At 45.7% G+C, this 20,893-nt stretch overlaps 1 protein-coding gene and 1 pseudogene across 1 annotated transcript; both read right to left on the reverse strand.

Annotated features, from left to right (window-relative positions):
- Nucleotides 1-95: 95 nt before the first annotated feature.
- LOC107310049 lies at nucleotides 96-5,625 on the reverse strand (annotated as a pseudogene).
- An 8,010-nt stretch (nucleotides 5,626-13,635) lies between these two features.
- Nucleotides 13,636-20,681, reverse strand: LOC107310048 (myosin regulatory light chain 2, smooth muscle minor isoform). The gene is made up of 4 exons (XM_015855346.1): nucleotides 20,567-20,681; nucleotides 15,389-15,586; nucleotides 15,055-15,216; nucleotides 13,636-14,132 (listed from the first exon to the last, which is right to left on the reverse strand). Exons 2-4 carry the CDS (start codon nucleotides 15,570-15,572, stop codon nucleotides 13,960-13,962), a joined length of 519 nt encoding a protein of 172 aa, XP_015710832.1. The 5' UTR covers nucleotides 15,573-15,586; nucleotides 20,567-20,681; the 3' UTR covers nucleotides 13,636-13,959.
- Between the last annotated feature and the right edge of the window lie 212 nt (nucleotides 20,682-20,893).

The following is a 20,893-nucleotide window of genomic DNA, read 5'->3' on the forward strand; positions in this document are numbered from 1 at the left end:
GGAAGGAAGAAAAAAAGAATAGTTGCAACAAAATATAATGGATTCTATATTGTTGGTGCTGTGGGTTGGTCAGAGGCATCACTCAAACACTCTGCTCATACACACACTCTTTTTATTTTACAGAAAGCACTGGGATTTACCGTGTAAGTTTAAAAAAGCAGTATTAATGTTGTACTCAGCATCCAGAAATGAAGCAGTTAAGAGTGAAATACCACCTCCATTGCACCCATAGGATTTTAAAATCTCAACGTGCAAGTCTACGTCAAAACTCATTAATTTACAGTGTACTAACACGTGAAGTATGTGAATTTCTTCACTGTACGTGCTCACAGTAGGAAATGAAGCACTTGGTCACTGACATACAAACACAGTATGCATGACCTATGCTTCATTAAGGCAGAAATAGCTAACACCATGACTGTGTACAGCTGCAGGAATATTGACAGCAATGATATGATAAACAGCCCACCTCTAGCACGGAACTGTTTGATGGCATATTTAATAAAGCGGTGCTTTATTGCAAAAGTTACCGTAAATTGCAAGGATCTAGCTAGAGCGAGTAACACCGACATTTTTAAGTGCCTCCCTACCCCAAATCTTTGTTCCTAAACCTCTATCACTCCAAGCCATCCTCTCTCCTTGCACATTTCCAGTCTTAATGCAAAAGTGCAGGTGTGCCCAAGCGGCCCCAGAGCCTACAAAGGCAAAAGCTGAAATGCCAGAAATGTATGCAAAAGGGTCCCAACAAGAAAAAAGAAAAAACGGGTCCTGAGGGGGTGGGGGGAAAGTGGGGCAGTGAAAAGAAAGCTGCAGGTGTCCAGGGATTTGCTCAGTCATCCTTGTCTTTTGCTCCATGTTTAAGGATGCGCGTGAATTCGATGTAGTTGAAATTGCCCTTTTTGTCGATGGGTGCCTCTCTGTAGAGCTCATCTACCTCTTCATCTGTGAACCTGTCTCCCATCGTGGTCAGCAGCTCCCGCAGGTAGTCTTCTTGAATAAAGCCTGGAATGAAACGGAAAGACAACACCACAAAATGGAAGTTGTTTCCAGCAGCTCTTTGAAAGCAGTACAGTGAGCGCTAAGACAGCCCCACGGACAGACATACAATTATCTCACACAGCACATAAAGCGTGCAGTTCTTTAAATGCAAAGGAGAGAGGGAGAAGTTTGATGCATTTTGTATGTTGTTTTGTTTTGTTTTTTAAAGACGGCCTGATATTCTATGGTCTATTTCCATTTGTTGATCTTAAGCAGCTCAAAGTGGTCTGGCTAGACTTTGGTTCTCCCCACTTGGAGGTGTCACCATCACCACCAGCACTGTCCTGTTGTCCCTGTGGAAAGAATCCTAAAGTAGGAATACAGTCATCGCTAACCTTCATCATACAAGCTCTTCTTTTAATTGACTTATACTTTTTCTTGATGGGCTTAGATAGATTTGTGCATCCTTTATTAACTAGTTTCCTGTGGGGACCAAATAACCGCTGGTTGGCTCTTCAGTGCCTCATGATCATTGTGGTCCTTTTCAACCCAGGCCATTCTATGATACTGTCACTGGAGGTGACTTGTGTGGATACAGCGAGCTGAAGGCAAGGGTCCAATGAAGGAGTTTATAACAGAGCAGACTTTAAGGCAGGACTGAGTAAATTAACCTAGGAAAGAGGAAGGATGTGTACCATGGAGAGGTAGGAGCAGAAATGAGAACTCCCATGCTTTGTCAAATCAGTGAAAGAACAGAGGTAGAAGAATATTCCAAGGCAAAATAAACTAGGCAGAACTGTTGGGAATCATTAGTAGACACCAACAAGGACTTGAGCAGAACCAGTTTGGATGCGATAAAAATAAGTTCTGCTTTGGAAACAGAGTTGTAGAACTTAAGCAAACAAAGTTCTTCAGAGAGAAAACCAAATAGGGAGTCAGGGAATGAAAAGGCAGTCAGTGAGCATGATAAATTGAGCATGATACATTGCCAAGAAGTTGGTCCGTGCTGTGGGGAAGCAGCACAGGAAAGAAACAACACAAACAGATTACAACGTGTGTTAAATATGTTAAAACAGCATCACATCCTAACATAGATAGATATATCTATATATAATCATAGCCCTTGATTAATGACTCCAAATGAATAAGGTTGACAACAATGTTCTCCTTTAAAACCAGGAGGAGAATGTTCAATTAGAGGGTCAGATTTTGCAGTTGTCTCTTTGCAGGTGCAAAGGAGTAAAGAAGGGGGAAAAAAGAAAAACCCAACAACAAAAGAGCTAAAGGCATTAGTCTTTTTACTTCAACAGTGAGACAGAGACCAAACAGTAATGAGAGATGACATAAGGATTAGTATACAAAGAATGCAGGGCCTTTGGTGCGGCAGGTTTAGCCTCAAGGACTTAATTGCTTTTGTCTGAGTAGGTTAGGTGTTAAAACAGTGTTGGGTTGCTAGAGGAGGCATGGGCTAGAAGTTTTAGCAGCACAGAATCATCAAGTAAATAGTTTTCCCACTCCCTCTAAAAGAAGCTCTCACACAGTTTCAATATAGACAGTGAGCAAAATGTAAGATTTAGCCTTTGGCAGACGGCATGAAACAGATGACAAAGTGGGATCAAAGAGCAAAAAAAAGCCATACTAAATCTACACTAAATGAAGACAGATATAAGCCCTTATGCTCGTTTCATGGTACTACTGTTTTATGGGACGGTAATGCTGAAGTAGTATCAACAACAACATCGACAACATAGGAAAAGTAAGTAAAACCAAGTCCAGCTCCTTTATCCTCACCAAGAGGGTCTGATTTGTATTACCTCAGAAGAACTGCACTGATGTAGAATAGGAAGTCAGGTGCATAACACAGGTACGTGGAGATGATTAAAATGGAAAGAAGGTGTCATGGTGACAGCACATCATGACAGAAGGAAAAATAGAAAGAAAATAAAAGCACAAGGGTTCAACGTAGCTGGAAGAGCTCAGTCTGAGGATGACATGAATAAGGGGCAAAAATAAAACGTAACGTAGAACGTGTGTTATTTTGAAGGCTGCATCTTGATTATTGTTAATCAAAATATTTAACATGTTTCCTGGTGAAAATCTGAGGATGGCATAAGGCAGAAAAAATACTGTGGAATCATTATCCTAGAACTAGACTAAGATGCTCATCATTGAGTTTAGAGATGATAAAAATCAATCTCATCAGCACATGGAGGTCTGACCTAGGAGCGTGCTATCTGTGTAGGCATGGAAGGTGACTGTTCAAAAGAACTGTCAGCACTGTCATTTTCTTTACATCCTAATTCACAGGCTCATGTCCTGGTGCAGACAAAAAGCCTTGTAGCACAGTGAGTCAGAATACCTGCCGAGAGAAAATAACCCACTAACAAAACTTCCTTCTCCGGGAGATGGTAAAGAGATTTCCCTGGAGAGGGAGGAAGTCAATTAACATTTGAAAACGCCTTCCCAACAAAAAGCCTGTTTACCTACATCCCAACAGGAAGGGGAAGCACTTAGAAAAGGCAAAAGGTGCTGAAAATACACAGACATAAAATAGCTGCTTGAAATGGACTGATGTGCTTTGAAACGTTCAGACACACATGCACCAATGAGCTGGCAGCACTGTGGTAGACGGCTGTGAGAAAAGTTATAGGTGCAGTGATATCTGAAGTGCCAAGGATACATGATTTCTTTGTGCATTGCTACGGCAGGTTCACTACACATCAAAGCCCTGATACTGTGTTTCCACAGAATAACCTTAGGATTCATCTCCAGTTGCTACACAGTTCTCCAGAATCTTTTCCTTTCTCAATAAATAAATAAAAGCATAAACCCTAACTTGATGATTACAGACACAACCTTGAAAGCTTGATGCGGTAAAAGTGAACTCTGCATTTCATTCTTCCCCCTCCCTTGCTATGCCAGTCTATTCGATGCCATTTGTGTCTTCTAGACCGCACCCTGATTATATCTGTGAATCACTAAGGCTGCAAGCCTTCCTGCTACCTTAAAGCAATGGAGCTGGGTGTGAGGGCATGACACATGCTATTTGTCATCACAGTGTAAGATACGCTAGACAAGATGAAGGGTCAGAAGACAAGGTTTGCATACTCTGGATCACCTACCGTCAAATACTAAATCATAGAATCATAGAATTACCCAGGTTGGAAAAGACCTTGAAGATCATCAAGTCCAACCGCAGCCTAACCAGAACCCTAACTCTAAAAACCCTACACTAAATCATATCCCTGAGCACCACATCCAAAGAGGAAGGACAAAATCGGTGGCAATACAGGTTTTGCATCTACTACCTTTTAAAATCCTCAAAAGAAGTAACATATGAGCAACAAAAATACCCCCAAAGCAGCTGAGTTTCACCCCCATACCTGTTGCTTCTTCGTCAAAGCAAGCAAAAGCATTCCTGATGACATCTTCTGGATCAGTGCCGTTCAGCTTCTCACCAAACAGTGAGGAACATGGTGAAGTTGATGGGGCCCGGAGCCTCATTCATCATGGCATCCAGGTATTCATCCGTTGGGTTCTTTCCTATAAACAGAAGGAAGTAAATAGTAATCACCTGAATACAAACTGGGACACCTCCCATAAGCTATCCCAAACTCAGCGTTTTCAATACAACAGCACAAATACATTTGGCAGCTGTGAAAAGAAGAGAGACATTACCGAGGGAGGCCAGCATGTCGTGCAAGTCCTCCTTGTCAATGAAGCCATCCCTGTTCTGATCAATCATGTTGAAGGCCTCCTTGAATTCCTGAATCTGGGACTGATCAAACATGGCAAACACGTTGGACGTGGCGCGCTGAGGGCGCTTCTTGGTGGTCTTCGTCTTTGCTTTTTTGCTAGACATGTTGGCTGTTGGATACTAAAAGAAAACAGAATATGGTCAGAGTTAGGACCCGAGAACGTACTAAGTTTTAAGCTCTAATGTTAACGTTGAGTCAGAAAGCACCTCTACCACCCTTCCACTTCCTCTCACCAGAACGTATTTCCTGAAAGAAGAAGGGCAAAAGAGAAGCAGGAAATAGGACAGGACAGACCGAAACAAAGGAAAAACAACTCACCAGAAGATGAAGTCACACGTACCTTTTGCTCTAAGAAGGAACTGCTTTTGTCTGGGTTCCCTTAACAGATCTGTCTATAGCAATGGAACTCCGGTCTCAAGCCTGAACGAGAAAAGGGAGGTTCTGAAAGCTGTTGCTGAGCTCGTGAAACAACTCTACGGATACGTGCAATATCTGAGAGCAGGGGAAAGAGAACTGGAGCTCTGTTCACCTGAGCAAAGTCTGAAGTGCTAACGCGTGGCACCTGACAGCAGTAAGCAGTTACCGTTTGGTATAACAGCGGCTCTTGTATTATTAATCAACAACAACCCGTGACGTTAGGAAATGACTGCAGGCTGCTCTGCAGACAGCAATAGTTACGAAGCCCCCAGCCGTGCCCACCCCCACCGCCCCACACCGCAGCTGCCCCAGCGGCCACCCCCCATCCCCCGCCTCACCCAGCGGCTGCCGCGGCACCTCGGTGTGACGGCGAGCGGAGGAAGCTGCAGCAACCCCAGTGCTTCCTGGAGAAACCATCGCCCTCCCGCCGTGGGTGGAGGCGGGCGGCGGGCCGGGGGCCGGGCGGACAGCGGAGGGGCTGTGGGGCCGCCTGGGGACAGAGCGGAGCGGCAGGGTCACCACAGCGACCAAAGGCAGCGGGGCGGCCGCAGCGGGGAGACCCCACAGCCTCACGTTCCCCCCCGGGAGCGGCGCGGTGGTGCGGCCGGGGCGGGGCGCCGCGATCCGGGGCGGGAGGTGGATGTGGGGGTACGTCGGGTCTGTTTGGGAGTGTGTCGGCTCACCCTGAGAGCGGAATAGAGACACCAAGGCAATACCGGAGTTATTAGTTTTGGAGTAATTATGGCTACAACAGATGTGCTCGGGATAGTCTCCCATAACGTTTGCATAGGTGTTTGCTGACAATAGCAGGGCACGGGGAAATGGTTTTAAGTTGAAAGAGGGGAGATTTAGGTTGGATGTTAGGGGGAAGTTCTTCACTAGGAGAGTGGTTAGGCCCTGGAACAGGCTGCCCAGGGAGGTTGTGGATGCCCCGTCCTTGGAGGTGTTCAAGGCCAGGTTGGACGGGGCCCTGGGCAACCTGATCTAGTAAAGGTGTATGTTTGGTGGCCCTGCCAGGCAGGGGGGTTGGAACTACATGATCCTTGAGGTCCCTTCCAACCCGGGTCATTCTGTGATTCTGTGATAGTGGCTGTGGTGCACCCCCTCCTGCCTTACAGGCTGTTTTTGGAGTGCATGGCTCAGCCAGGGACATTTTTTTTCTGGCTATGAATCATCAGAATCACAGAATGTCCCAGATTGGAAGGGGACCGCAAGGAACATGGAGTCCAACCCCTGGCTTTACCCAGGACCATCCAAAATTCATCCCCTGTGCCTGAGCACATTATCCAAACACTCCTTGAACTCTGGCACTCAGGACCCTGTGCAGCCTGTTCCATGCCCACCGCCCTCTGGTGCAGCCCCTGTCCCCGACCCCCATCTGCCCCTCCCCTGGCACAGCTCCATGCCGTTCCCTCGGGCCCTGTCGCTGTCACACAGAGCAGAGCTCAGCGCTGCCCTCCGCTCCCTGTGAGGAGCTGCAGCCGCCATCAGGGCTCCGTCAGGTTTGAGGTAGCCGGGTTGGTGATGGGAGGGTGGCGGTGTAGCCGAGCGCGGCCCCGAGGAGCAGCGCCGCTTAGCGCCGAGCTTTGCTCTCACAGCAAAGCATCTGTGGGCTGCAGAGGAAACCTTTACGCCTCCTCCTCCAAAAACGTATGGCAGCAGCTTGTTTAGTGCTCAGTGCCACATAATTTCCCGGGGAAAGCATGTAGAAGAGGAATTAATTGACCCTTCATTGAAACTTGAATGTGACTGGAACAGCTGTGCTGGCTCACTGCAGAAGCTCCAGTCTTCCCTAGAACCATAAAATCATAGAATCGTTAAGGTTGGAAGAGACCTCTAAGATCATCCAGTCCAACCATCAGCCCACCCCCACCGTGCCCACTGACCATGTCCCTCAGTGCACTGAGTAAGGAGCTGCAGGGTCTGGTGGTGGATAGCAGGGAGTAAAGTTTTAGACATCCTTTGGTGAGCTCCCATTCTCACAGGCTGTGTGTGCTCTACCTGCTCCAGGGAGGCAGCACCAAGTTAGTGGGAGCCAAGGAACCTGTCTACTTCTTTACAGTAATGGTAAATGCTGCAATGATAGGATGGGACCTGCATTTGGCCATACCCCATGCCTCTTTTATTCCCTCCCCTCTGACAATTGGAATTATCAGTTCATTTGTTTGTTTTGGTTTTGTTTTCCCTATAGTCTTCTCTTTGGAGGGGAGAGAGCAGGGGGTGGTTTTAGCCTATATTCAGGGGAAGGCCAGAAACGATGCTCATATGTGGATATTTAGCAAAGAACTGAGGAAATATATGATATCCTCCCTGAACCCTTTCCCATCTTCTGCTGTTTCTGGCACATGGGGAAGTGAGACGCCCCGAGCCAGATGTGCTCTTTAGTAGCCCTTGATGTATCAAGCCTGTCTTGTATGTATCGAGCCTGCCTTCAATTGACATAAATTTAGCATCCACAATATCCTTTATGAGTGTTTTGGGATTCGGTTGCAAAATTACGCCTTTTTTTATGTGAAATGAAAAGAGTAAACACAAATTTTGATCTAAGGCAGTTATAGGTCAAAACAGTCATTTAACAAATGCCTTTTGACTAGGTTCCTTCACCTGGTATTTTGGCTCATCCCTCATTCCCTTTCTGTCCTTTTCCTGGTTCCAGCTGGTATCTGTTGTCTATGTGAAGCTGTTCTAAGTGCAGTGTTGCATTGGTCAGAGTGATGGTAGTTCTCGTGGCAATCGGAGTGTCCCAGAATTGTTCTGAATTTCTCCAGAAATAGATCCTGTGCTGTGATCTCAAGGGAAAACATTTTAGATGCTTTAAATGAAGGGAATCTGAATGCATGACTTTCCGTGGATCTCTTGGGGAGCTTCACAACAAGGCTTCTAGCCAATTTCTATGTTGAGAGACATGGTTTAGTGGGAGCTATTGGTAATAGGTGAATGGTTGGACTGGATGATCTTTTAGTTTTTTTCCAACCTTGGTGATTCTATGATAATATGTATTATTTCTTCATAATATAAATGAGAAATAGCTCTGCTTTGATTTTCTGGTACTTTCCAGTGAACCCAATGTAGGAGAAGGTGAGAATGGAAACTCTGAAGAGCATCATATGACAGTGTTATACCAAGGCGAAGGACAAAGCAGAACATGTGTAATGTATATATGTAATGGAACATGCATGAAATGCAGTCAGTCTTTGTTAAGAGTTGTAAAACAGGGAAAAAAGTTAAGAGTGCAGTTGTTCACTGCATGAGTGAGGACTGAAATGTAGCTGATGGAATGTGGAGGGACTGAACTCAGCAGAACTGAATGCATTGCCAGTTTTAGATTCACAAGTCCAAGTCCATATATAAGCAATAGGGGGAAAATACAACTTGGGCTGTGATGCCTGCTAGATGGTTGACCCTTCTTACCTTTTCTCTATGATAAAGAATTCTCTGTATTGTTTTTTCTTCTGTACGTCCCTTGTTTTATTTATCTCATCTGGCAAGATGCAATAATGTAGCACACTTGTGCTTCCCCTACACCCTTCTGCACTTATTTTCAATAGAAGTATTGCCAGACACCACGATTCCACAATGTCTGTACATGAAATGCAAAAATAAACAAGTGTTGTTAAGGTATCAGTGGGAAGAGATTGACACCTCCAGTCTTTAGACACGTGTAATGGCTTCTGCTAAACCAAAGCACATCCCTATGTGGCTTCTCACGTTAAATCAGCGTGTGTCTATTTGACGAACTGCATGTACAAATAAGGAAGAAAATGAAATTTGTTCAGTGCTTGGCCAGAGGCCTGGAGTGGTATTTTAAAACACCCAGAAAACAAGAAGGAGCGTGTTCAGTCGGCTGTTTGCCATAAAAAGTAAACTGTTATCAGTTTTCTTATTAGCTGATGCTTATAAAGCTTTGTTGGCTGGTTCTCCAGTTTCAAAGTCAGTGTGCTGTAGCCATATGCTGTCTGCTTCCTGAGGTGTCCATATTCAAGTTAGGCTTCACCTACCTCATCCTGTAGTATTAGTAACTGCCCTTCAGGCTTGGTCAAAGGACAGCACTGATTTACAGAGGAAATGAATCACCACCATATGGTAAAGGAGACTGCATCGCCAGCTGTTGCGATTTTCCAGGAGGCGTTTTGATTTCCTATCCTGCTGTGAATCTCATGCTTCCAAGGAATATGCAGACATCTTCTGCTAGAGCCACTGGGGTAAAAGAGTATCCCAAGTTGGAAGGGATAGGGATAGACTGTGGAGTCTAACTTCTGGGTCACAAAGGAGCAGTCAGAATTAGGATCCTATGTCTGAGAGAATTCTCCACGCACACCTTGCACTCAGGTAGCCAAAGGCAGTGCCCACAGCCCTGGGCAGCCACCATCCTCTGGCGTAGCACCTTTCTCTCACCCCCATGTGCCCCTCCCCTGGCACAGCTCCATGCCGTTCCCTCGGGCCCTGCCGCTGACACACAGAGCAGAGCTCAGCGCTGCCCTCCGCTCCCTGTGAGGAGCTGCAGCCGCCATCAGGCCTCCATCAGCTCCTCTGCTCTGCGCTGAGCAAACACAGGGACTGCAACTGCTCCACACAGACATTTCCCTTCTAGAGTCTTTTTGTAGCCCTCCTATGGGCACTTCCTAACAGTCTGATCTCCTTCTCATGTTGTGGCACCCAAAGCTGCTCACATGCTGGAGGTGAGGCCACTCAATGCAATGCACAGCAGGACAATCCCTTCCCTCTCCCGGCTGGCAGTGCTGGGTCTGAAGCACCTCTTTCAGCCCTTCTGGCCTCTGGGGCACACTGCTGACTCTTGTTCAACTACTTATTAACCAGAATCCCCAGATCCCTTTCTGCCAAGCTGCTCTTCAGTCTCTCAACCCCCAGTCTGAATATATACAGGGTTGCCTCTATTGCCCCATCCCTCATACAGAATCCAGCACTTAGAATCATAGAATCATAGAATTACTCAGGTTGGAAAAGACCTTGAAGATCATCAAGTCCAACCCCAGCCTAACCATACCACCCTAACAACCTTTTGCTAAATCATGTCCCTGAGCACCACATCCAAAGGGTTTTTAAACACATCCAGGGATGGTGATTCAACCACCTCCCTGGGGAGCCTATTCCAGTGTTTAACTACCCTTTCTGTAAAGAAGTGTTTCCTAATGTCCAATCTAAACTTACCTTGGTGCAACTTGAGGCCATTTCCCCTTGTCCTGTCCTGCTCCAGTACCTCCATGTTGTTTCTGTGCTGAGGTGCCCAAAACTGAACACAGTACTGGAGGTGAGGCCTCACCAATGCTGAGTACAGGGGCAGGATGACTTCCCTGGTTCTGCTCAACGCACCATTCCTGATACAAGCCAGGATGCCATTGGCCTTCTTGGCCACCTGGGCACACTGCTGGCTCATATTCAGCTGACTGTCCATCAGCACACCAAGGTCCCTTTCCAGCAGGCAGCTTTCTGTTCCCCATCCCCATCTACCAGCACAGGGGTCTGTGTTCCCAGGGAGTAACAAGTTTTACTATTAAAGACTGAGGCAAAGAAGTCATTAAGTACCTCGGCCTTATCCCAAGCCTTGGTGACCAAGTTGCCCTCAGCATCTAGCAAGGGATAGAGATTCTCCCTAGCCTTCTTCTTGCTGTTTATGTGTTTATAAGAACATTTATTGTTCTCCTTTACATTAGTGGCCAAGCTCAGTTCTAGCTGCGCTTGGGCTTAAGTTGGCAAGTTCAACACTTGCTCTTGTTGAACTTCATGTGGTTGGCGATTGTCCAGCCCTTCCATTTGTACAGGCCTGTGAACTGGAGAGGCAAACAGGATGATAGCCATGCGCTGCTACTTCTAGTCTTCAGAACAAGAAGTTTTCTAATCTAATATCAAAAGTCAGGGAAACAGCGATTTCTATGAGTCAATAAATATGAGCCAAAATTAAGTGAGCACACCAAAATAGGAGCATGGGCACACAAGCCATACCAATGGCAGATTAACAGCTGCTATCTAAAACGTCCTTGCCTCTGCTTTCATTGTTACTCACACGTTATTTGGGCTTAGACTGTGGTAATGCCTTCAGTATAGTAAGAGCTATTCATTGCCTTTTGAAACTCCCAGAGAATGTATCAGATAATACATCAGTAACATTACTGACAAGAAAAGGCCATGGACATGAGAAATATTTTACAAGATTTCAAGTCTTCTCCAGCTTTCAGAACAAATGCAATGGGTGGGATACTAAAGCATAGTATCATTAAAGGCCTGTTCCAGGACGGGGCCCATTTCATTCCTTAACGTACACAAGTGATCCTAGAAACGAGAATGCAATCTAAAGATAGTTCTTAGATCAGTAGCGAAACAGATCCTTACCTCCCTGTGTAAGTATATGACATCTGTGACATCAGTCTGTTGCTAAGCTAGTCTTTTCAGCTGACTTCGTTTCGTGAATGCTTGTTATGTGATGACTGTGCTAATACATGCCTTCCTTGCTTAGAAGCATCATAACAGAAACAAGCATACCTTGAGCAGCCGAAATGCTGTATATTATGAGTATCTCAGCAGCAGAGGGGAGGAAAAGCAAGCACAGGCAGCACTTCACGCAGCCCTTTTTGGCTTTTTCTCATGCAGCTGTCACTCTTAACTTCTGTTTGACCCTTGTGGATGTAGCCTTAGAACAGTGTAAACAGACCATGTAAGAAATCATCGCTTTTCAACGGCGCTTCATAGGATACCATAAATTAGATTTGGGACTGTTAATCCGGTACATCAGCCTAAGAAAATAATATTTTATGATAAGCTTAGGCTAGAGGTTGTATATGAGCCACAACGGAGACATGATTCGATTCCAAGATTTTAACTGCAAAACATTAAGTTTAACTCATCAGAATCTTAAGCTGCTTCAATGACCAAAGTTATTTTTATTTTTGGAAGCGGATTATTGATGACACATCCCTCCAGCCCCAGGCATGCAACCTCAGCTGTCTCCACATTCCTTGCTGCCTAGCTACCAAATGCATCTGATGCTCTTATATGGGTTCTTGGCTGGATTTGTTCACGGCCTTCCAGCGGTTAAGAATTTTGCACCCATTTGCAAGTTGACCGGCCTCCTATAATACAAGGAATGTAGGGAAATGCATTCCATGGAGAAACGCCATAGCAACCATTCTCAAGAGGAGGGAGGTGATAGTTTAAAGACAGTCCTCTGAAGAAAAGGGCAGCTGTGGCACCCTAAGATAGAATAGTGGAGCACATGGTCTGGGTAGGAGGAAGAAACAAACTGAGTAGAAGTAGGAAAGCAGTAGTTAAAAACTGATTATAAATACAGGAAACTGGATGAACATTTACACCCCAGGGCATTTCGTGCTGATCCAGCCTTTACAAGCTCCTAGACTAAAGTGTTCCTATTCTTTTGGGTGGTTTAAGTAATGCGAAACAGCTCAGGGAATGATTCTTTTGATAAGAGATCTTAACTAAGATTGGTAAATATGTTGGCAAGAAAATTTCCCCTTCCACCTTTTAGCTTGAAGGTGCCAAGAAAATGAGAGAAATGAAAGGATGTGGTCATTCGGAGACACAATCACAGAATTGTAGGGGTTGGAAGGGACCTCTAGAGATCATCGAGTCCAACCCCCCTGCCAAAGCAGGCTCCCTACACCACGTCACACAGGTAGGCGTCCAGGTGGGTCTTGAATATCTCCAGAGAAGGAGACTCCACCACCTCCCTGGGCAGCCTGTTCCAGTGCTCCGTCACCTTCACTGTAAAGAAGTTCTTCCGCACATTTGTGTGGAATTTCCTATGCTGTAGTTTCATCCCATTACCCCTAGTCCTGTCCCCACGCACTACTGAAAAGAGACCAGCCTCACCACTATGGCCTCCACACCTCAGGTATTTATAAACCTGGATCAAATCCCCTCTCAGCCTTCTTTTCTCAAGGCTAAACAGACCCAGTTCCCTAAGTCTCTCCTCATAGGGGAGATGCCCCAGGCCCTTCACCATCTTAGTGGCCCTCCGCTGGACTCTTTCCAAGAGATCCCTGTCTTTTTTGTACTGGGGAGCCCAGAACTGGACACAGACCTGAGGGAATGAACTCTGTTTTCTTGGTATTGAAGTCAACTGTTTCTGTTTGAATGAATCTTGCTTGCCTGAAAGCTGCTTTATTGGTATCAGGGTAAGTGAAGAAAATTTATGATCATTTAAGAAGTGAAGAGGCTGTATATCGTGGATATGGTTTTGCCAAGTTAATTCCCAGCACTGCTTTGCTATCATTCTCAAAGGCATTAATCTGCAGAACAATAAGGCTTTATGTAGGTTTTCTGGACAAGCATTGCTGTTAACTACTGTCAGCACAAGCACTGGCTCATAGATTTCCTAGGAATCCTAAGGAATACGGTCCCTAGGAATCCCATGCGCTCTCTGCTGGCTATCAGGCAATTCTAACAGTCTTCCCTAAACATGTCGTTGGCCAACATGACATGCTGGCTAAGAATGAAGTATCTTTTTTTATCTATATAAGCAATCTTTATTTCAAAATGCCATTTATTACAAAAAAATGTAAAAATCCAGCTAAACCAGAAACACTGAGATTATTTTCCAGGACTTCAAAGTTCACTTATCTTTGTTCCTATCTCTTTCTCCTTACAATATTTTCCCCACTTCCAGTCTGATTACACAGGTGCAGTTGTGCCTAATTGGCCCGGAATAGATAAATACATTAAGAAAGGCGAAAGTTGTAAAGCTAAATGCATGCAACAAGTTCTACCACAAAAACCCCCCTCAAAAATACATAAGTGTAAAGTAGAGAGAATCTGCAGGTGTCCAGGGATTTGCTCAGTCATCCTTGTCTTTTGCTCCGTGTTTAAGGATGCGCGTGAATTCAATGTAGTTGAAATTGCCCTTTTTGTCGATGGGTGCCTCTCTGTAGAGCTCATCTACCTCTTCATCTGTGAACCTGTCTCCCATCGTGGTCAGCAGCTCCCGCAGGTAGTCTTCTTGAATAAAGCCTGGAGTGTGATATAAGGGGAAAAAAAGAAAGTTTTGTCATTTTATCTCCTAGTAGCTGGATGATAATTTCTTTTTAATTCTTAACAAAACAACCTAATCTTTGTTGCCACATAAAAACAAAGCTGTTAAAGCCTATCTTTCCTGAGGTGTGGGGGCCATAGTGGCAAGGCTGATCTCTTTTCAGTAGTGCGCAGGGACAGGACTAGGGGTAACCTGCTTTGGCAGGCGGGTTGGACTCGATGATCTCTAGAGGTCCCTTCCAACCCCTACAATTCTGTGATTCTATTACTGTAACTGCCAAATAATTAAAGCATTCAATCAAGTCAAGCCTTTTACTTCATTTGCGTGGTCTCACTACTTCAAATACAGGTCACTTTATGACTTGCTGGTGTTGTTACAAAGAACCAACAAGTTTGTTGGTTTTCACGTTGGACCTTCTTCCCGGTAAGAGGGCTAAACTCCCTGTAATACTGTTTATTAAACAAGCAGCCTCATATAAACTGAGATTCCATTCTGTTATCAGCACTCCAATTACCAACTTTCTCTTGAATTAATTTTCTTCTTCATTAAGTGCCCGTGAACAGAGAGAATATGGATACATGTTGTTAACAGAGAACAAGGTTTACATATAAGCATCCCAGCTTTCAAAACAAGGATGAGTCCCCTAACAAAAGCTGCTGCTAAACTGAAGTTAAAAGTTGGAAATTACGGTTTTAATTTTCAAACAGCGTTTCCTCCACCTTGAACAACTAATCTGAAGAAACAGAAGTTTCGGTGTTCAGTGCTGAATGAGGTAATTTCAGCTGCTGAGGAAACACAGCCTAATTTTTAGCTTGTGGAAATCAGAAATTTCATAGTAAAAACTGGTCACTGCTTCTATGAACACAAGTGTTTATCAGTACACTTATTTCACCCCCATACCTGTTGCTTCTTCGTCAAAGCAAGCAAAAGCATTCCTGATGACATCTTCTGGATCAGTGCCGTTCAGCTTCTCACCAAACATTGTGAGGAACATGGTGAAGTTGATGGGGCCCGGAGCCTCGTTCATCATGGCATCCAGGTATTCATCTGTTGGGTTCTTTCCTATAAATAGGAAGGATTCCTGCTTTAGCTTTCAGACCAAAGGAAGTAAATAAAAATCAGCTGAATAGTGTAATACAAACTGGGACACCTCCTATAATCTATCCCAAACTCAGTGTTCTCATTACTACAGCACAAATACGTTTGGCAGCTGTGAACAGAAGAGAGACATTACCGAGGGAGGCCAGCATGTCGTGCAAGTCCTCCTTGTCAATGAAGCCATCCCTGTTCTGATCAATCATGTTGAAGGCCTCCTTGAATTCCTGGATCTGTGACTGGTCGAACATAGCGAAGACATTGGAGGTGGCGCGCTGAGGGCGCTTCTTGGTGGTCTTCGTCTTTGCCCTTTTGCTGGACATGTTGGCTGTTGGCTCTAGGGAAAAAACACAACCAAAATTTGTTCTTAATAAATCACACTGAAAGACCTTAGGGAGAGAGATGAATAAAGGAAAATTGAAACCCACGCTGTGGTGAAGAAATACAATTATGTCCTGCGATATTTCAGGACTTGGAGAGATAATACTTCAAATCAACAGCGTGCTACATTGTAAATAAAGCAAGTCATAGTTTTTGAAACCAAGCTCACCCAGTGCTTCTATTTCTGATGTAGTACCCATCTGCCCCTTATACTAATTCAGATGACCTATTCAGTAGGTTAGGAGGCATCACTGACCTACAGCAAAGGACACGGGGTCTGCTTCCCTCAACATGTTATTTAGCAGTTAAATATATCGAGCAAGATAAATTAACATCCAGGAGGCAAAAATGTATTTTAGAGTCTGAGTAATATTTTATTCTAATAGGTGCTGTGGAAGGAGCAGTAAGGTCTCATGACGCTGAATGACCCCGATGAAAGATTGGGTCAGTTTTTGGAAAGGTTGTTGACCAACAGTGGGGTCAGGGTGCTGGAACAAAGATAAGCCAAGCCAGATCTACTGGAGTTCTTTCCAAGTGAGCAAGAGGATCATGTTAAAAAAAGGATACCGACTTGGTTCTAAAGCCCTACATTGCTATACCCTCACGCAGTGTAACTATTACAGAATGCGTATGCAAACGCCAGGATACTTTCTTCTTTTTGAAATTAATGACATAATAATTGTTCACATCCAAAGATTGTTTCTTTTAAGTTATCAACGTTTAATAACACTGCAGTATTTGCAGAAATCTTTAAGCAGTTCTATTTACCACAAGTATATGAATGTCACTGCCTCCCTTGAGCTGTCAAACGAAGAAGCTAACAAGTAGTAGCTTGCCTCTGAGTACATTCATATCACCTGGGCAGAAGTGAGGCTCTCAAGCTGATTGCTTCTATTTAGGTGGGAAGATACGCATCTAGCAGTCAGCTATTACTGATAATACAAATACGAAAAAGCTATTCACACTGAGAAGTGAGCACAAAGACCTCAATATTCACAGAATCACAGAATTGTAGGGGTTGGAAGGGACCTCTAGAGATCATGGAGTCCAACCCCCCTGCCAAAGCAGGCTCCCCACACCACGTCACACAGGTAGGCGTCCAGGCGGGTCTTGAATATCTCCAGAGAAGGAGACTCCACCACCTTCCTGGGCAGCCTGTTCCAGTGCTCCGTCACCCTCACTGTAAAGAAGTTCTTGCACACATTTGTGCGGAACTTCCTATGCTGAAGTTTCATCCCATTACCCCTAGTCCTGTCCCCACGCACTACTGAAAAGAGTCCAACCTCACTACTATGGCTCCCACACCTCAGGTATTTATAAACCTGGATCAAGTCCCCTCTCAGCCTTCTCTCCTCAAGGCTAAACAGACCCAGTTCCCTAAGTCATATTACATAGACTCCTGAAAAGCAAGACTGAACTCACTACACCAACTCCATCCCTAAGTAGCACAATAAGCAGAGCAGCTCTCTTACATGGTCAATCAATCTATTACATAGACAGAATGCAGTTACCTTTGGATTTGGCTTTCTTTTTTTAAGGAAAGGCATTTTACCTTGTTTCATATCAGGCACATGGCGTGCAGTACCAGCTGTCTGGATCAGAAAAGGATATTCCATAGTTACGTCCTTCCCCGCACGACTACAAAGAGCGTTACTGGCCTCCTCTGCTTCTTCCACCCTTTTAAACCTTAGGTTGATACACAACGTCCTTCTGACGTGTAAAACGACCCATTATGTCCCAAACTAAAAATAGCTGATGAAATGCAACTGTGCATCAGTCGGCAGCACTGAGGTTCTCTGTATTACATCCACTGACCGCAAGCTATCTGAAACGCCTGGCCTCCAACAATGTTTCAGCAAATAAATATGAACTCCTGACATCTAGATACCACTGAAGGCAGCTGACAATAAAGGGAGTTTGCTTTCAAGCTGCAGTCAAGAGCTGTGTGCAGCTTCAGTCTTTCCTACCTGAGTAAAAACACCCATACAAGGTACCATTACTTGCTGAATAACCAGTAAGGGGCATTGAGCTAAATGATACCTGTAACTGTTTTATGAAATAATGAACAGGCAATAGGCTTAAAGCTACATAAACAAAAAGCACATTGTACTTAAGCACTTAAGCTTCTCTAAACTCAATTTGGGAGGCAGCCACAGAGAACAGAGAGAGCACAACTCTTGGTCTCAGAGACTTTTGAGTGCTAGTCCGTGTGTGAAGAAACATCTCATAGGATTGGTGCAGCTATGTCTGAAATAGACCTGAGGGCAGCTCTGGGAAATTCCATTAGAAACAGGGCGATAAATTGGAACACGGTCAGAAAAAACAAGGCCACTAATTCAGCCAGCCAAAAAGATCAACTTGTGATGGAAAAGGTTCCAAGTGCTCGTGCTCTGCGTTATCTCTGTGTGTACAGCAGTGAATGGCAATGAATGAGGAGTTCCCTGTAGTCAAGCACAAGACTCTCTCATCTAGGAGAGAACAGGACTTCATCTGACAAACTCACTGGGTCATTTATTAAACATAAAAGATAAAATAAACCATACTATTGGAATTGAGGTAAGTTCAGACTGAAAACAGAAGAATATCAATAGATCAAGTGAATGGAAATTTCACACTGGAGAGCACAAGTCATGACACACATGGTTTCATCTGTTTAATACAGAGCATCAGTCTGTCTGGGCCTTCTTAGGAAGAACTTCTTTACAGAAAGGGTAGTTAGGTACTGGAATAGGCTCCCCAGGGAGGTGGTTGAATCGCCATCCCTGGTTGTGTTTAAGAGCTGTTTGGATGTGGTGCTCAGGGATATGATTGGTAGGGTTGTTAGAGTAAGGGTACTGGTTAGGCTGCAGTTGGACTTGATGATCTTCAAGGTCTTTTCCAACCTGGGTAATTCTATGATTCTATGATTCTTTTGGAAACAGAGAAACTTCTAATGTAAGAGCTTATGTCCTTCACACAAGATACTTTCAACAACTTTTCTCCACACGTAAAAGGTTTCCCTAAGTCAGTCCATTGCAGACATTGGTCTAGAGAGGCAGTAGCAGCACTGTGCTGCTCTGTGCTGCTTGTACATTCACTTGCTTAGGCAGGCAATGGATAATAAGCTACAGAAACAATGGAAGTCATCTTATGCTCCTCTTCTTGAAGGCCACCTCAATGCTTTCTTTGTTACTAAGAATTCCTGACCACCTGTTATATAGGTCGTAAAACTTCCTGTGACACCTAATTTTAATGACCGAACAAACTCTCCACTTGCAGGGTAGAGTGAAAACCACAGTGATATGTCACAAAAGAAATAATAATCACAGAATCATAGAAGTTGGAAGGGACCTGTGGAGATCATCCAGTCCAAACCACCGTTAAAGCAAGTTCCCTTATAGCAGGTTGCACAGGAAAGCAACCAGATGGGTTTTAAATACCTCCAGAGAAGGAGACTGCACAGTCTCTCTGGGCAGCTTGTTCCAGCGCTCTGTCACTCTTACAGTAAAGGAGATTTTTCCTTATGTTCACATGGAAGTTCCCGTATTCCAGTTTGTGCCCACTGCCCCTTGTCCTGGTGCTGGGCACTACCAAGAAGAGCCTGGCACCATCCACTTGACTCACACCCTTTAGATATTTATAAGCAGTGGTAATATTCACCTTAGCCCCTTCTTCTCCAGGCTGAACAGTCTCGGGGCTCTCAGCCTTTTCTCATAAGATACTCTAGGCTCCTCATCATCCCTGTTGCCTTCCACCAGACTCTCCCTAGAAATTCCCTGTCTTTCTTGAACTGAGAAGCCCAGAACTGGACAGGGCACACCAGATGTGGCCTCACTGGAGCAGAGCAGAGGGGGAGGATCACTTCCCTCAACCTGCTGGCCATGCTCTTGTACTGAACCCCAGGATTCCATAGGCCTTCTTGTCCACAAGGGTGTACTGCTGGCTCATGGCCAATCAGCATGTGCAGGTCCTTCTCTGCAGAGCTCCTTTCCAGCAGGTCAGTCCCCAACTTGTTCTGATGCATACAGTTATTCCTCTCCAGATGTAGGATTCTGGGCTTGCCCTTGTTGACCCTCATCGGGTTCTGCTTTGCTGAATGGCAGCACAGCCTTCTGGTGTGTCGGCCACTCCTCTCAGCATCATGTCATCAGCGAACCTGATGAGAGCACACTCTTCTCATCCAGGTAACAGACAAAGATGTTAAACAAGACCAGACTCAGCACTGACCCTTGGAGAACACCAGTGGCTACAGGCCTCCAACCACTCTGTGCTGAACACAGCCCTCTGAGCTCTTCCAGGCAGCCACTTCTCAGTCCACCTCACTGTCCACTCTCTGTCCTACACCCCCCCTAAACTCACAGAATGACCCGGGTTGGAAGGGACCTCAAGGATCATGTAGTTCCAACCCCCCTGCCTGGCAGGGCCACCAAACATACACCTTTACTAGATCAGGTTGCCCAGGGCCCCGTCCAACCTGGTCTTGAACACCTCCAAGGACGGGGCATCCACAACCTTCCTGGGCAGCCTGTTCCAGGGCCTGACCACTCTCCTAGTGAAGAACTTCCCCCTAACATCCAACCTAAATCTTCCCTCTTTTAATTTAAAACCATTTCCCCGTGCCCTGCTATTGTCAGCAAACACCTATGCAAACGTTATGGTAGACTATCCCGAGCACATCTGTTTTAGCCATAACTACTCCAAAACATACACAAGAAAGCACATACAGCCTCCTCCACATATCCCAAGCTATGCGAGCTCGCAACAGTGACGAGGAAACGGCCGGAGAAGGGCTGCGGGGCAGAGAGGCCGCCGTTCCTCCCACAGCAGCACACCCACACAGGCAGGAGGCTCCGCAGCTCCGCGTTCAGCCTCATCCCCGCAGCCTGGCGGCAGGCCCCGCTCCCAGCCGCTCCTCGCGGGCCGCCCGAATCCCCCGTTCATCCCGTCCCGGCCTCACCTGACAGCGGCAGCAGGACCGGCTCAGAGCGCGGCGATGCGAATCGGCGGCTGCGGCACTTCCGGACAGCGAGCGGCCGCCGCCCAGCCGGCGTGCAGGAAGGAAAGAGCGGGCGAGACCATGTCCAACGGGGAGGAGGGGGTCCGTGGGGCTGGTCGCTTCACAGCAGCGCCACGCAGAGCGAAGGGACCTCATTGCGGTCTCCCACTCGGCGTCTCGCCGCTCTCACTGCGGTCTTTTGGAGTACGAGAGTCTGTTCATCTACCCGCTCACCCCCCACCCCCCGCGCTGAGAGCGGCCTTGGTGCGGCGCGGTGCGGTCACCGCA

Source organism: Coturnix japonica, chromosome 2 (assembly GCF_001577835.2).
Source record: "Coturnix japonica isolate 7356 chromosome 2, Coturnix japonica 2.1, whole genome shotgun sequence".
Taxonomy (NCBI): domain Eukaryota; kingdom Metazoa; phylum Chordata; class Aves; order Galliformes; family Phasianidae; genus Coturnix; species Coturnix japonica.